Source organism: Columba livia, chromosome 2, assembly GCF_036013475.1.
Source record: "Columba livia isolate bColLiv1 breed racing homer chromosome 2, bColLiv1.pat.W.v2, whole genome shotgun sequence".
Taxonomy (NCBI): domain Eukaryota; kingdom Metazoa; phylum Chordata; class Aves; order Columbiformes; family Columbidae; genus Columba; species Columba livia.
The window spans coordinates 89382701-89400188 of record NC_088603.1 but is presented as its reverse complement, the minus strand read 5'-3'; the positions used below and the strand labels follow the sequence as shown (position 1 = coordinate 89400188).

General features: G+C 37.9%; 1 protein-coding gene across 1 annotated transcript in view; it reads right to left on the bottom strand.

Annotated features, from left to right (window-relative positions):
* SPMIP7 (sperm microtubule inner protein 7) overlaps positions 1–16136 on the bottom strand; it is a 30056-nt gene extending 13920 nt beyond the window's left edge. The window contains exons 1-7 of the mRNA XM_013368644.3: positions 14749–16136; positions 8243–8325; positions 6196–6269; positions 5410–5548; positions 4878–4945; positions 3771–3812; positions 3160–3267 (exon numbers count right to left, since the gene is read on the bottom strand). Coding sequence (XP_013224098.2) covers positions 3160–3267; positions 3771–3812; positions 4878–4945; positions 5410–5548; positions 6196–6269; positions 8243–8325; positions 14749–15274 — 1040 coding nt within the window. The 5' untranslated portion in view covers positions 15275–16136. The remainder of the gene's footprint in view (positions 1–3159; positions 3268–3770; positions 3813–4877; positions 4946–5409; positions 5549–6195; positions 6270–8242; positions 8326–14748) is intronic.
* Positions 16137–17488: the final 1352 nt, after the last annotated feature.

Sequence of the window (17488 nt, the reverse complement as noted above, 5' to 3'; positions counted from 1 at the left end):
TGAGAGTATTATCTAGACTGCTGGGTATTAGCACAGCAGCTTTTCACAACAATCTTATACTAGGGGTTTTTAGGCTCAACTGCAGCATGAGGTATGACTTTCATCTTTTTTTTTTTTTTTCTAATTCCTTAAGAAAAAAGAAGAAAAACAGAAGATGGTTTCCTGTTCTGCCAAAAGGAAGAGAGGGTGGGCACAAGGGTAACATATAGGTTCACCACTCTTCCTGTTTGTCTCTGCAAAACTACATGACAGATGACTCTTAGCTAGTTTCAGCTTTGCTAATAATTTGAATGGCAACCACTTTCTTGCATGCTCTGGGGAAGAATAGCATCTCACTCTAGAGTAATGCCTGAGTGCTGATGCTGTTCCCCAAGTGCTAGAGGCAGGAGGTGTAACTGATAGTCCGTAAAAGTGTGAAAGTGACTGTCTACAAAGATATTTTTACATTTTACAGACTTACAAAGCTTATTTAGGCTTCTACATCCAAACCATATACACAACTTCCCTATCAGCCTTAATATCTTTACACAGAACTACCGGCAAACACACAAAGTGAAAAAAAAATTATAGGGATCACTTTTATGTGTTCTAACTTTACTCTTTCTTCTTCTTAAAATCATAGCAATCTCAATGCCTGACAATCAGAGACAGAGAATAAATATACTTTATGAAGAACTTAATATAATTTATCAGGTGGAATTGAGTTTTTCACAGCTTTGAGGTGTCAGAATCTTTCAGGTCTCAGAGATCTTGGCCTGCTGGTTGCCAGAAATCGGTGAAATCCATAGCCTCACTCACTTAAAAAGAGGAAAATGACATGGAGAATACCGGAGAAGGCAACACAAAACCTGTTGCTCAAACTTATAAATCTACCATGATATCATATGCTGCAAAGAGCTCCAGACAAGATGTCTGTCTGTTTGCAGCACAGTGTCTACATCAACTTCTATTCTTCAAAGCCCTATAGCAGCAGCACCATGACATGGCAAAACTAAGGGTTAACAGGTCTGCTGACTTCCCTGCAAAATCAGAAATCTCTGTTCAGCACTATGCTGTATGCTATGTGTTCTTTGAAACACGTTTCTCAATAGTTGTTTTATACTATTTTATGTTCTAATTCAAGTAGAAGTTAAAAGTTAGATGAAGGCTGTGAAAAATCAGATGACTTGGCCAGGAGGTGAGATAAAACAATCAGAATGGTGCCTTTTGCCCATAAAAGCTTTGGTTGAAATAATATGGGTCAAATTTTACCATCTTACAATGCTTAGAACCCTACTTTGCCTGTGAACCTACCGCTGTAATGAGTAAGGCTGTGTGAAGAATGATGTGCCATACCCCACAAGTGTGACAGCAAGTGATGCATTGCAAAAGCATAAGCATTCTCCCTGAAACTGATGTAAGAAACACAAATGAGCCTAAGGTGGAAATCAGAAATTACAGCTACTTCCAGGGCAGCTCCCAACAACTAGGAATGTTTAGCCTATACTCTGCTGTACGTAAGGCCCAGCATTATGCTTTTTCTTTGGAACAGAGAGGGCAACAGTTTTACAGCTTCCATCCTTTTGCCTCCCCAAATGAAGTATTCTGTCTGCAGTTTCTTTAGAAATGTGGGCTGTGCAAGACCATTGAAAGGACAGAAAGAAAAGCCTATGCAAAGAGAAATGCTGATCAAGTAAACAGAACAATCTCCTCTTTTGTTTTGTCATTTTTAGTTCTTGTCATTATGTTGTTATTTTAACCTTTTTATTTTCTCAAAAGTTTGCAAATAGATATCTCAAGATACCAAAGACAACTTTATTAAAAGCTTAAAGTGAAATCCTTTGAATTTCAAATTTTGCAATCTAACTAAAAGTAAGGTGTTCTCAATGGCATTCAGAGTTTTTGCAAACTCAAAGGCCATCTAGTGGTTAAAGTTAAAAATCACACTTTTTAAACTTCATACTCAAGTATTACTACCCATCAAACAATGGAAGTATTTGAAGTATGAACATATGGCATAGTTCGGAATAAACATAGTTAATTTTGGAAGTAAGGATTCTATTCAGAATGGCACCAACAGACATTTCTGGTGTGCTTTAAGCTCAGAAATGTCTCTTTCATGTCCTCCCCACTTTAGTCTTGAATGTACACAAATCTATTTCTTTCTGCTGGTCATTTATAGGAATGCCTGTGTTAGGTAGTCTCAGCATCATTAGGAACCATGAGTAAGGTGTTTTGGGGCATGGTCTAGTTGATGTTCCCAGACTAGCTTGCTTCACGTGCAACCTGTCTTAACTGAGAAAAAAAACAAAGAGTCTGCCGAGTTCTTAAAACTGGGTTGTGCAACTAGTCTAGCACTAATTTAGGTTAACAGCAGGAAGGAGAGTATACTCTGATTTCCACCCTAGCCTGGGTCAAAGCCTGCTGATCGTGAAGAGTTCATTATACCAAGACAGTATACTGCACTGCTGTTACCACGGGCAGCTTTTACTTCTCAAGATGGGCCCACTAAGTATAGCTTTTGGTCCAGCCACCAGTTACTGTCAGTCCATTATGACCATTCTGTGCTAGACAGATGGCAGGGTCACGTGGGCCACAGAACAACTCCTGGATAGAAAAAAACCTAATCAACACTTCCTGTCGAAAAGTATGATGCATGACGTTAGAAGCATAATTTCGCTGAAACTGTAACACTGATATGATACAATAAAGAATCAGGCCTTAAGGTTCTATGACAAACTCATACTTAGTCAAACCAGGTTGCCTTTAAGTTTACCATAACACAAGTAGATGCATAAAATGTTATACCATCATTTCAGTAGACATCTTGCTGCTCTTTTCGTATCAGCTTCCTTGACTAATTTTGTATATCCAGACTGAATGGTCCCTTAGATTAATATAGACCAACACTGATCACTTTAAGAATTTATCACTGTAGGCCTTTTACTACTGATTCAGTTATTAAAAAGGACTCTTTAAGTTCAACCTTGAATCCAAAAGCTCACTCTGCTTTGTATGTTAACATACCTCATTCAAGTTATTAAAAAGAATAAGGAGTGTTCCTCTCATTTTTTTTTGTTCTTTTGGCCCAATAGCAGATCTTTGACTGCGTTTTCCCCTTTCCCAAGTAACAAGAACTCAAGAGATAGTATCAAAATCATGCTAATAAGAGAAACATACTGTGCAGTGTTTGTGTAGCGAGGCTTTGAAGTTCGGACATGGTTAAGCGGGATGAAGTCTACGTCAGCATTGTCAATGTCTTCAACATTTACTGCACCAACACAGCCACTGTTTTGATAGAAAGGAAATAAAAGACGTACATTATTCATAAGACAGCTGGTGGAGGCAGCTGAATCATATACTGCATGCTCCAAAATTCTAGTTATTTATTAAAATGGTCCACAAGAAAAATGTCCCAAGATGAAAACAATCATCTGCTGAACTTGCAGCACAAAACAAATGACAGCTCTAGTACATACGTGCAGAAAGGAGGCTTGGGAAGAACAGAAACAAGATAGAAATATGTAATCTCTTGACCTTTTGGCTTTGCCCATAATCAGATTGAGATATTCTTCCAAAGAGGACATAAAGGATCCTGATTTTTAGTTCACAGAGAAAAGGCTGGAGTCACATGCAAGCAGAGGGGACTCAGCACACATTTTCCCAGAAAGCACCTCAAGATTAGATAACATAGTCCATCTACAACTTTTGCTTCAGAAAATGAGAGATGGATTGCTTGGGCTTAATAAAAAATGCAGAAAGTAGAAACAACCCAGGGACATTGTACTTACGTATACAGAGGAATATGACAGGTTCGAGAGCTTTGGCTTACACTGTTAAAGACAAAATAGATCAATCACCTTTTTTTTCACCAGACAGAATATTCTGATAGAATATTTATGAGGTCCCAAAAGAGAGGTGGTGACAAGTCAAAGTTTTGCTCTTGGAATGATGCAATGCTCATTTGAATTTGGTAAAAGACCATGGTAAATTATTAGGTTGGCATATATGTTAAATGACCCAGTTTAGCAGGCAGAATCTTGTCTTCTAACATTCATTCTCAGATACTGGGACTTCAGTCAATTTCCTAGGATTGTATAAGCAAGTTTTCTTTAAAAACAACCTACTTCTCTACTTGTAACACTTTTCTTACGTAATTCTTGAGAACATGGGAAAAATTAACATCAGGTCTGACTTTGCTCTGCCCTTGCGAGCTGCTCTCACTGGCCATGTCTATATTCCTTTGAAAGAACAGCACCCAAGAAGCCATAATAACAGGATTTTCTATCTCGCTTCCACCCTGTAGAGGTACCTGTCTCTCCCATTGTATGTCTGACTGTGCCCAGTAGCACGCCTGTCCATTGAGTTTTCCCAAGAAACCTGCTAGGTCATGGCCTGGAAAGGAGGCAATTCTAGTTTTCCTATCTTGCTTCAAACAACCTTCCTTTCCCCATGTCTACTTGTCTCTTATCTGAGCCCTTCTGAACCTCCTGTTACCCTTTACTGGGCTTATAGAATAGGTCAAAGATAGAGTGAAGACATCGATATACTGGAGGCTGGTTTGGATTCTACAGACAGCAGATAAAACCTTGAGTTTGTACATGTGTACGATTACCGTGGTGTTTTCATAAATGCCATGTCTTAATGAAAACATCAGATGTATGAAGTAACAACAACCATTCACTTTACAGATTTCTTCTGTTCTGCTTTTTATATTTAATTCTCTCACAGGAGAAGCACATCAGAGTATACTTTTCATATAGTTCTTGATTGAATATTTTAACTTCTCTAGTTATAGAATGCTGCTGAATTTAGTCTTCTGAAATAATTAACTCTATGCAGACTTCATAAAGGAAGTGTTCAGAGGACCCCGATATTCACAAAATAACGAAACTTACAAATTAACAGGTCTCTGTGGAGAGGGAAAAGGTCTTGTTTGAAATCTGTCCCAAATGCGTCCAACAACCTAAAATCATAATTAGATACATGAAAGATGTTGTAAGGCAACATTACCTAATTAATTTGGCTTAGTAAATTTTATGCAGCAATCAGGACCAATTACAGGACTGAATTTTAGTTTAATAAAAATAATAATTATTGCAGTTAATAATCACAAGAAAAGTAATTTAACTTGAGATTTTTTTATGCTACAGCATCATTCCTATCAATCAATTTTTCATCAATATCCTTGTCCTCTCTTTTGCTACTGTGCATGCATATCTTCTGTGTCAATTTAGAGGGGAGGGGGAGGGAAAAAATACTAAATCATTTGAGGGAATTACTGGAGTATGCTGATGACCTTAAATGCTCACTTGGGGCTGTTTTTATTTGAAAACATTGCTGTGGATTTAAGTGTATGACCTACACAAAATTTAGGCTACATGTCATTAGGAAAACCTAAAAACAATTGTCAAGAAATTGTTTACTAACTTGGCTTATTTCAGGTTTAGGATTGTATCTCTTCTGTGTGAAACACTGGGAAACTGGATCAGCCAACACTTCCACTGTTGATTCTGGAGGCTGGATTTTGGAAGGCAACATACTGTCCCAAGGAACTTCTTCATAAGCTCTAGATCAACAATAAAAATAAGAGAAAAATGTTCCTCTGTAATCATTAGTACATGACATGGGTAGCTGGGTAATAAGAAATCGTGTGACAAAGAAGGATGTAGAAAATAACAAAGGTGTTAATTTCTAGTTTAAGGGAAATGAAAAGCCTGGAATTATATGCTGCTTGCCGGGGAACAAGTAGTTATGGTACAGTTTCACAGGCTATTTTAAAACTTTTTCACTCACTAATTGAAAGAGATAGTTTATCTTCCAACAAGCTTACAGTAATGATAGGATTTATTTTGTTTAAATTTGAATAATCAGTTGAGATGAGACATAAATAGAGATTAAACACCAGTCATATCATGACTGTGACAGGCGTTAAAGACAGATGTACAGAATGCCCTTTTGGAAACTCCAGTTTCTCTTCAGTGCCTACAGAGGAAGTGGAGATGAAAGACACAGACTGGATGCAAACTTTTAGATAGCTGAAGTTCATTAGATGAATCCTGTGTGAAATGCTGTTAAAACACCAGAAGTTCCACATGATAGAAAACTTGCTTGTAGTCTTATGTGTTCTGCAACCAAAATGTGCATAGTAGCAAAAAAAAAAACCCAAACCAAAACAAACAAAACCCCCCATTTTCAAAAGAAATGGTGTCTTACTTTTGGATATTTGACTTGTAGACATAGTCCTTTGCTTTTTCTTCTCTCCATCTTGTAGGAGGATCACTTGAGTCCTAGGAGAGATCAGATACATGGCAGAAAGCAATGCAATCAATGTATATGATACTACAATTGCTTGTTTAAAGAGTCAGCTGTATGTATCTGCATTTTCCTAGTTTACTATCTTATTTTACATCAGAATGCAAAACATGCAATTTCACATACTTCACCAGCCAGCACTGGAGATCAAGAAGGGGTCTATTTCTTAGGAGTTTTACTCAGGAAGGAAAATTTAATACAGTGAACACAAGTTTTAAAACGAATAGAATGTCCTTGCCTCTCTAATCCTCAGGAATGTAGCTTTCCATTTGTTATAATATTTATAAAATAAAATAGCAAACACACTTTGCAGTCCCTCACATATGCCTGATGTATTTGTATAATGTTCATTGCTACAAATTGTGTTCTTCAGGGTTCAGTTCTAGGGCCAGTTCTGTTCCATATATTTATCAATTATCTGGGTGGAGTTGAATGCACCAATAGCAAGTTTGTTGATAATACCAAACTGGGAGGTACTGTTGACTCTTTTGAGGGACAAGGGACCTTGCAGAGGGATCTAGGTAGACTGGAGGATTGGGAAATGATTAACTGGATGAAATTTAACAAGCCACAATGTCAGATTCTGCACCTAGGGTGGAGTACTGTTGGGCACAATTATGAACTGGGAGAGGAGTGACTGGAGAGCAGCCCTGCAGAAAGGGATCTGGGGGTGCTGGTTGGCAGCAGCTCAGTATGAATCAGCAGCGTGTGCCCTGGCAGCCAGGAGGGCAAACTGCATCCTGGGGGCATCAAACAGGGCATCACCAGCTGGTCTGCCACACTCAGAGTTGGTGCAGCTTCACCCTGAGTGATGTGAGTTCTGTGCCCCACCATGTAGGAAGGATGTGAAGATCCTTGAATGTGTTCAGAGGGCAACAAAGTTGGTGGAAGGGCCTGAAGGCATGTCCTGTGAGGAGCAGCTGAGGACTTGGTGCTTGTCTGGTTTGGAGAAAAGGAGGCTGAGGGGCAACCTCATAGCCCTCTGCAGCTTCCTGAGGAGGCGAATTGGAGATGGAGGTGCTGAGCTCTCCTCACTGGGATCCTGTGAGAGGACATGTGAGATTGGTTCAGAGCTGCACCAGGGGAGGTTTAGACTAGACATTAGGAAGCACTTCTTTACTGAGAGGATGGTCAAACACTGGAACAGGCTTCCTAGAGAGGTGGTCGATGCCCCAGGCCTGTCAGTGTTTAAGAGGCATTTGGACACTGCCATTAACAACATTATTTAATTTGGTCAGTGCTGAATTAGTCAGGCCATTGAACTATTAATAGACAATTGTTGTAGGTCACTTCCAAGTGAAATGATTCTATTCTGTTCTATTCTATTCTATTCTATTCTATTCTATTCTATTCTATTCTATTCTATTCTATTCTATTCTATTCTATTCTAGCATATGAAACACTAAGGACTAAAAATAGTCTCATCATTGTAGAAGGACGAAGGATGTCATTACATTTTCAGCATGGGAAAGACTTAATTAGACTTGTGCTATGGAATCATCAATGCATTTTGATTTACTTCATTGTTTGTGACTTGCACCAAATAAGGCAGCGTCTAAGTATTAAATATATGAGCATTTATACCAAACATGAGGCTTTGGTATCTTTTGTACATTCAGGTATTTTTGCTCTAACTCTGCCTACAGTTACACATAGCTGACATTGGTAGTATCAGTCCCACATTACAGTCTAAATGCTTTAACGAGAGTAACTATACAAAAAGTGAATATTATTGGAGTGATGACCACCATTAAAATCTGGTCATGCCAACATATAGCTACCTGAAATACAGCACTTATCTCAACATAATCAAATGGAGAAATGAAAAATTCTGATTTCACTACACTACTGTAATAACTGATGAAAATATGTTAAATTGAAAACAGACTAGAAACAAAATGATTTAAATATGTTTTCTGTCATTACAAAAAGAGCACCAGACACTTGCCTTTAGATTGGGATCCATACAAAATGCAAAAATATGGGGTTTGTCAGGTAGAACAGGAGCAACTTTCACTGGAGTCCTCCAACCTGAAAGAAAGGGCTTCATATTGTATTAATCGATTTGCAGCAAACTTTATTGTTTTAAACTGGATAAAAACAGTTCATGGCTTCCCACAAGAATTGATGCACCAGTGTTGAGTTACCTGTTACCACTCTGAGCTACAAGCTTCCACCAAAATACACTAAATTACAAGGAAAATGATAAATAATATCACAACATACATTGCTATGGTTTGGCCTACTTCGCATACTGTAATGTACAGTACTAAGAGTATAAAGGAAAGTATTCAAATTAGCAAACATAATAATAAGAGCTTGTTAATGCAACCTGAACTAGTAATTGCATATTGCATTTCTACAGTTACATAACCTTTGCTGACCCTGATACCAATAAAGAAGCTACTCCAAGAGTAGTAGGACATTGATTTCCTAAAGGTATTTCTCTTTCTCCTTCATCCTCCCAACTTCATATTCCAGTAATTTGAGCTTCTGTCCAGGTCCTGTAAATCAGGCTTACCCACCAAGAGGCCATATATTGTGGTTACTGTAGAGTCATATATGTACTGACTGGTGAGCCAGTACACACATGCTCATAATCAAGTGAGCTGCTGCCAAATAGAAATGCCTGAGTTTCAGCTCCCTCAAGAGGAACACTCATTTACGTCTTTCCTATCTCCAGACTTCAAAGTTTAAAAAACTTGCAAAAACTCACAAAATCGTCCTATAAATAAGGTAAGGAATATGTATGAAAGCATAATTCAAACTGCTATGCCATTAACTATCATAATGCTTTTGGTGTTTTTGAGAAAGGTGTATTTCTAAACAGAGCTTGTTATACTGTACTACAAGAGGTAGGCAGCCCCAGAAATATCACTCCACTCTATGAAGAATAGAAACTATTGTTTAGTATCAGGAACATCCTACTTAGTTAGTTTTCAACCTGCTTTTTACTTTCAGACCCCTAAATATTTCCAGTGCATGTGAAGACCTTTATGTAGCAAATTTAAGCTAATTTATAATAGTTTTACTTTTTCTAGGTGTGGAAATTTTGGGTATACGTTGGAGAAAATAGTTCAAAGATTGAAAGTTGAAAACTACTATGCAGAATGCAAAATTAGTTCTTGCAGAACTAATCACTCAGACAAAGTGTAAAAGAAAATCACAGCTTTCAGCAAGAAGGACTAGGTTTAGTCTCCTAATGGTGTAGGTAGGAACTGAAATAATATGACCCAGGTTTTAGAAGATACTTTGCACAGTGTGCTATAACTTTAAGTTGCTGCTTTTGAAAACTTGAAACAATTTTTGGATCTTTGCACTGTGAAGAGCTTTCAAATTGAATCACTCTCCAATTAAAACAGCTCTTTTGAAAAGTGCTTCTTAAACAGGTAATGTACTTGCAGGAAAGATGTTGGCTGCGTTTGCACTGCCTCAGCTTTGTGTAAAATTTAAATGTTATCTGCAAATATGACTTGCACTCATATGGGAAAGTTTCCATTAAGTTTTGTGTCTGAAATGTTGTAATTACTTAATAGATTTCCATGTACTAGTGCTCTCTAGAGTAAAGAGGTAGAGGGTTCAAATATATCCATCCATCCATATATCCTAGTAGTTCCATAAAAATAGGCTTCTTCTGGTTCATTAATTAAAGAGCTAAAGGTTACAAATTTTATTGTTTGTGTTGTATGTGTAAAACACTCATGTCAGCTACAATGTCCTTACAAGTACATGTATGTAATTTTACATTTGCTTTGATAATTTTACATACACATTTCTAGAGACCTCTGCTCTTGCATACCCTACTGTCATTTGCAGTCTTGACACTGCTGGCCTGCAGCTGGGATGATGCATCTTCTAACATTTACTTCTCCTTTTGTTTTCAGTGGGAAGAACTAGCAGAAAAAACTGTAACGTTGTATTTAAGTCAGCTTTCTGGAGGTTTCAAAGCTCCCAATGATTTCCTCAGTCCACAGGACTGAAAATTGCGTGATGTCTTCTTGTCCAAATTGGGAACTCGGTGTATCGGCCTTGTCACCTTAACTAGTGACAAGCTTAATGATACTGTTAGTTTCAGTTTATTCCTTAAACTAATCTAATCTGACAAAGCAGAATTCAGTGATGGATAATGAATTTGGGGAATTTCTCGTTTGGATTCTAAGTCAGAAACTGAAGATGTAGTCATTCACATTTCTAAGACGTTTCCCAGAAACCATGAAAGCCAGAACATCTTTCTGTTTTGTTCTTAAAAAACACAGAGAGATTCTTATGTCACCGCGTAAAGATATATGCAGAGAGGTTTCACAAAACCAGCAGTCTTAAAAGTTTCACTGCACATCACTGTCGTTCGAAAACTGTGCACTCTCTCCTTTGAAATAAAAGGTTACAAGTCACCCCCTGAAAACTAATTATAAACAAGCATAAACCCCATCAGTTTATAATGTAAAGATGTGCACGACAAAAGAACCTACAGAGATAGAACAAAGTTGTTGAATAAAAAAAGAGCAACACTCTGCTACTGGGCAAGTGAAAAACAAATGCACAGTGAAATACATAACTGTAGGGTAGATAAATACTCAAATCCTTAGTTAGCCACAGTTGCTTTATTTAATGGCATTCAGCCCTCAAGACATTATTCCAAATTGTTATGCATTATTTCAAGATGAACTACCAGTTCAGACAGTATGCTATTACACATTTAATTGTGATATGGGTAATTACTTAATAGCACAGACATTCCTGAGCCTACTGTAGGCCATTCTACATTCTTTGTTGACTTTTTTCATATGCTACAACAGTTATGCGCTATGCATGTTATTAATGAGTGCCTTTTAATTGTCAATTTGCTGTTTTTCAAGTTGCATATTTTTCCTCTTTGCTTTACATTTTGTTACCTCTGACTAACCTGTCTTCTTTCTCTTTCTACAGGCAGGCAAAAGGTTTCATCTCACTAAGCACCTATGTTACAAACTGGGGCTGCACCAGTATTGCTTACAGTCATTTTCAAACATTATTTGAAAGGTAGGAGAGGCTGGAATCCTACTTTGATATGCCTCACACTCAGTGTGCTGCTTGATGATTACTCTGGAGAATATGTTCATTGCTTCAGAAGAGGAAGCACTGGGAAGGGAACTCTTCCTATATAAAGGCCATTAGGAAATCGGTATAATGCAATCACAATTATTTCAACAAGTTCTGAACAAAATTCTTCAGCAGAGCCTCTTAAAATAACAATGGAACAAATACAAGGTCTTCACATAGATAAATAATTGATTTGAAGATCAGAGAAGGAGAGAATGGGTAAATGATCAATTTTCCAGGTGGATGGAGATCACTGGTAGAAAGACCTGGAGACAACCCATCTGGGCTTAGGACTTTTTTGCTTAACGCTTAACATATTAATAAATTACCTGGAAACAGAGCATGGGTTGGAAATCAAGTGATGGGTTTAAACAGCAAATGGATAGATTCATGAAAGTAAAGCTAACTACAAACACATCATCTCCTGGTCATGAATCCCTTGTCCACAAATCATGACATGATAAGAAAATATACAGAAGATGTATGGTGACATTCTTTGTAAATTATCTACAGTCTTGGATGGAATACTGGACTAGTTAGGCTTTTGGACAAATACAAACATGGCCACTCTAGTAGTGACATGAGTTAACTCCTTATTTCTTATTAAAAATGTTTACTATCAACTCTATAGGCAAACTCTATAGAGTTTCCAGTTTCCTAGTTTTTGAAGAAAGCTGTATCTACAGGTGTGTCAGTTTCCAGCAGGAGCAAGAAATCATCTCTGCTCCTTATCAGACATATCAAATACCCTTTTTCCTTCTGCAATCCTCATACCCATCTCTGTGTTAAGTCATACAAAGTAAAATAGTAATTGCAAACTGGATATGAGGGCTTTGTCACCAGGTTTCCAGATACAAATATACCTGCACAGTCAAATTATGAGGTCCTCCTAAAAAGTGCAAAGAAACTTGAGACCACAGGGAAAAGGTTAAAAAATTCTGTTGTCATATGAGTGAGAGAAGGGGATTCTACAGGCAAACACTATTTACTTCCTAAAGACCCTGTCTTCTAGTACTGACACCTTCCCATACATGAAGAAAAGCTCTTCAACTGTCTCCTTTCTCTGGCAGAATCTGATTCTTCGATCTTAGAATGACCTTTTTTGTCAGCTTCTGACCTTCAGTTTATTATCACAGAGCCTCACTGTTCAATAAATTTGCTTTGCTCAGGAGATGCAACAGGCTGCTGGGGAAGTTCAAAGTAACACTGACTGCAAAAGCCATAGCACTACATATCACAACAGAGAATCTTCTGTCTCTTGCAGATGTTTTAGATACCTCAGCTCATCCATCTCAAAGGCTGCTTCTGTCTCTGTTTTTATTGTTGCTGTTGTTGTTGGTTTGGTTTGGTTTGGTTTGGTTTGGTTTGGTTTGGTTTGGTTTGGTTTTGTTGTTGTTGTTGTTGTTTGTTTTGTTTTGTTTTGTTTTGTTTTGTTTTCTGTTCAACCGCACCACAGTGGAGAAAGTGACTGTAGAATTTGCTTGCAAAATGCCCAACTGATCCCTCTCACAGCACAACTTCCCCAAACAACCTAGCTGTCGAATGTCTCGGGACTGGTATCTAAAAGGACTAGCAACTTCATCACATCATGTGCCTGGGGGTTGGTAGCTGGGCTCTCTGAATAATATAGCTGAAATCTGGAATTTGTTTATGCAGTCTCATTAGAGATAGTAGCTTAAAACTCCACTACTTTCTATATCTATGTTTATGCATTGGTTAGTTAATACCTCGTCATCACAGGAAAACTTGTAAGTGAATACTAGGTTTGGAAGAACATTTGCACAGCTTTCCTTAAAAAATTTATGCTGGACTGTATGTTTTAAGGTTTTGTTCCTGAGCTAAGTTTGACTTTTTCCAATACCGTTGGTGGAGTCAGTATTTCACTCTAGTAGTGAAATTTACCCAATAAAAAAATCACCAGAAAGCCACCAGACAGTTTCTACCTGTTTTCTGGAACTACTCTCCATTTCAGACCACTTTCTTGAATGTAACCTGGGTTAATGACTTGATGAAATTCAGTTTCAAACTTTGCCTGTATTCATTTCAGGTTTGGCTCTATCTGACAGAGTATCTCTATCTCTCTGTCTACTTTTCTATGCATTGCAAAAATTAATAGTCAGACAGAATTCCGTATCTCAAATCTTTTTTCACCGTCGCTTTTCCAGAGGCTTGCAGGAAAAAAAAAAACAGCTGATCAGTTCTGATTGGTGTTTGAGGTCTAATTTCGTATGCAAATGGAGAACACTATAACTGAGAAATAAGAGTGAAAATTATATCAGATGAGAAAGAAAAAAAAAACAGAAAAAAAAAGGAAAATTATGAAGTATTTTTTTATCCCCTGTGGTTTCTTGGGTTCTTCTGGCTTCTGTCACATGACTGCAGCAAGCTCAAATTAATTTAAAGTGAAAAGCTTGGAAACAAAAACAAGGAAACAAAACCACTCTCTGGATTTATAGCACCTAGATACTTTATGGTGACAATACCATGAATGAAGTATAGCTAACTGTGGAGTGAGAGTGTTATCTCCATACAGTAAAATGGAACAAGGAGCTTATTAACATTTCTTTACCATGTTCTAAGAAATGTCTCCCCCTGTCTATGAGCCTGAGTTCTCATAAAATTTTGTTCTAGATGTAATGGGCATTTCTCTGTGAAAATCACTAGAATCAGCTTAATCTTTTTTAATCTTTAACCATATAGCTTACTGATAAAAATATCTGCCTTTTGAAGCCCTGGGTAGATATTTCTGCTTTCCAGAATTTTCATCAGAAAATTCTGAATATTAACAACCAACTCAATTTTCCTCCATGTTAAAAAGAGTGAATTTCAATTTTGATGCTGTAATCAATACACGTTGATATAAAATAAGAGGATAATATGAACTTTAACCAACACACGGTGGCAGTCCTAAAGAACTTCTGTTCTCCAATCAACTAGACACTGGAATAGGTCTTTAAATGTGCTGCACTGCAGGAAATACTGAAAGACAAAAAAATATCCAGGGGATTTCCTGGCTCCGGAGTGATTTGTTATTTTGGTTTGCATTAAAAGAGGTGCTATTTAGGACTACTGTATATAATTTCACAATTCACCTAAATAGATTTTTTTTTAAAATGTTATTTAGCTTCAAGGGTTTATATTTTCATTTAGTATTATTGGAATTTGCTGGCTGGCACCTCCTTGCTACAGCAGGGACAATGAATCATACAAATGTTCCACTGCAGTTGTTATTTTCAGTTCAAACATCCATGGCAAATATATTTTATAAGGCTCATCTTTCAGGACCTTGGGGGATGGAGTTCAGAAACTAGTTTCATTTGTTTGTTAGGCATCGCTAATTGGTGATTAAGAAATACATATAGTAGTTCACTTTACCTCCGAGTTGTGCCCTGACAGAAGCAGCTGACACAGCCCTGGAGTTCCACCTCCTGTCCTGGTTGGTTTCCTCCAGGAGGACCATGTGCCTCTTGTGCATAGTCAGGCCATTCCTTGCTGGGAAGGGGACCCGTTGGTGAGGTTTCACATCACTATAGTCCACCAGGGATTCAATAGCTCTTCCAACGTTGGGCTGCAGGTCCGCATCTGCTCCTGCACTCACAAAACCTGAGCAGGGGTCTACTAATGGCACATCATCCCGGTGTGGGAATAAAGGGTAATTTGGCCCTTCTGCAGGGGTTAATGGATTGAATTTAAGGAAAGAATTACTATTTTTCTCTTCAAAGCTGGCAAAGTTATGTCTGTTCTCAGGACCTCTCACAACAGGCATGCACATCTTCTTTAACAGACTTCGATACTGTTGGCGATCCATCTTGTGAACTGGTTCAGCTGACAAGGTAGACTTTTTAAAGGCATTTGCTTGCCTTTCAGCTCCAGGAGAAACCATGGTCATCTGTTCTATCATCTTTATGTGGCAGTACACTTAAAAGACGCCACTCACTCCTGTTTCTCCAAGTTTCTGAAGTCCTGGACAAAAAACCACAGTAAAGCTAGAGGTCATCCTCCAGAAGATCAGTACTTAGAAACTTCAAAGATCAAGGCAGTGGCTTAAGTAGTGAATTCTTTCCTGAAAATACATTTATCAAGTATGGCACAAAAAGATCAGAGCTACTGAACAAGCCGAAAGCTTTTTGTTGCTTGGTAACAATGGAAATCACCTCACAATGAAATGTCTCCTGGTGTGAAACACGGTTCATGCATACCACAGTAATCCAGACCTTCAAGTGGATACACATAGCAACTTGAAATGGCACTACCCATCATTCATCTAGCAGAGGCAAAATCAAGAAGTTTTCAGTCTTAATGAGAATTACGTGATGTTTTCATTGAAGTATTTTAAAGTAAGATGCTCCGTTGGCATCTAGATCACAAATTGAATTAAATTGAAAGATTTAACACAAACAAAACATATCAAATATAATCACAGATAACTGAAAATCCAGAAAACTTACAATTATTACTTGGAATAAGTAAATTACATTGACACCAGAGTATTCTGTGCAGCTTAACTTCCTCCACAGTTTTGGCATTTGTTCTATCAGGTTGGCAAATCCATTAATGTCTTAAGTCATAATATGCAGTGATTATTTCTGAATCCCAAGCTTGATGGTGCAATCTAAAAAAAAGCAGTTTGATTTAGAAAGGTCTTCTCTGCACTAATTCAGTGCCATGTGTGAAGGTCTGGCACTTTGGAAAAATGAAACTACAGTTATTTGGACAGCTCAGTTTCACACAATGAGGGCCTTTATTTTGTGGCCCTGTCAGGACAAAATGGTGAAATATTCCCATGATATGCATGATCCCTGCACCAAACCACCATGACTCAGCCTACGTAGATCTGCAGCTTATTTTTTTGTACTGCCAGCAGATTGTGGAAGTACCATATAAAAACCATTCTTATGGAGAGATCTTCGTATTTTAGGCTTAGTCTAAGTGTCTCAAGTAGCTGGGGTTTTTGCTTGGGCCTAATCCATAAGGTCTTATGGCTTTCCTCCTCGCCTGAAGATGCATATGATAGAAACTATGAAGCAAAAAAATGTCCTGCAGCCTAGCCTTGCCTTGCCTGTCCTTGCCTGTCCTTGCCTTGATTATTTCCTTCTCATCCTGTTCTCTGTCCCATCCTCTCTCATTAACCCCTCGTCTGGCTGCATGTGTCTTCTTTCCTTTTCTCTCACTCTCCTGCTTCCTGCCTCTTTTCTTTCAATTCCTCCATCTCACTCCTGCAGCCCAACACTACTTTTTATTCTTCCTTCCCTTTCTCCTGCTCCCTTCGCTTTCTCCCTCTGCCCCATATCTTTCTTCCAGACTTGTCTGTTGGAGACAGATAAGGGTACAGAGTCTGATCATTCTCTCATTTATGTTAGTCTCACACAGGTGTAACTTCCCTGAATTGCCAACATGCTCTTGACTAACATGAAATCACAAATAGGCCTAACATTTATTACAGTACAGGTTTTTAGTAATAAAATTTGTGTTACATAATGCAGAACCATGGTGGGGTTTTATTTGAAGTAGTTTGCTGATAGATTAGAAAAAAAAAAAAATACAGCTTTCTTCTTTATCAAAACAGCTTTTATATATAGATCACAAGAAATAAAATGGGCAAAAATTGGCAGATGAAAACACTATATATGCAGTACCAGCATTGTAAGGCTAAGCCACAACATGAAAATACAGAACTGTCTACCTGACATGTCTTGTGTCCACATTCTATCATACTTATACATTTAAGTTAGTAAAAAGATACTTCCAAAATTTTCTTACTGCCAGTAGCAAGCCTTTTACGCCATACTGGTGTCCATATTTACTGACACTCTGTAATGTCCATGACAATACATTCAGTTTTACTGTCGAAGCAACATCCAGCATCGCAGAATGATATTTTCCACCCCTGCCTACTTTCTCCTGGAAAGCTTTAGACAGAGATGGCATGAGAAGCAAAGACACGGGACTCAGGTAGGGTACACGAGGTAAGGCATTGCAAAGATGACTCATGGTTTTTGCATTCATTTGCAGAGTGAAATGCAATTAAATCTTTACCTTGGATTTCACTGACAGACATTCTGTCCAGATTATCCTGGGAAGTAAAATTGCCACGTAAGGCTGAATTATTTTTTCT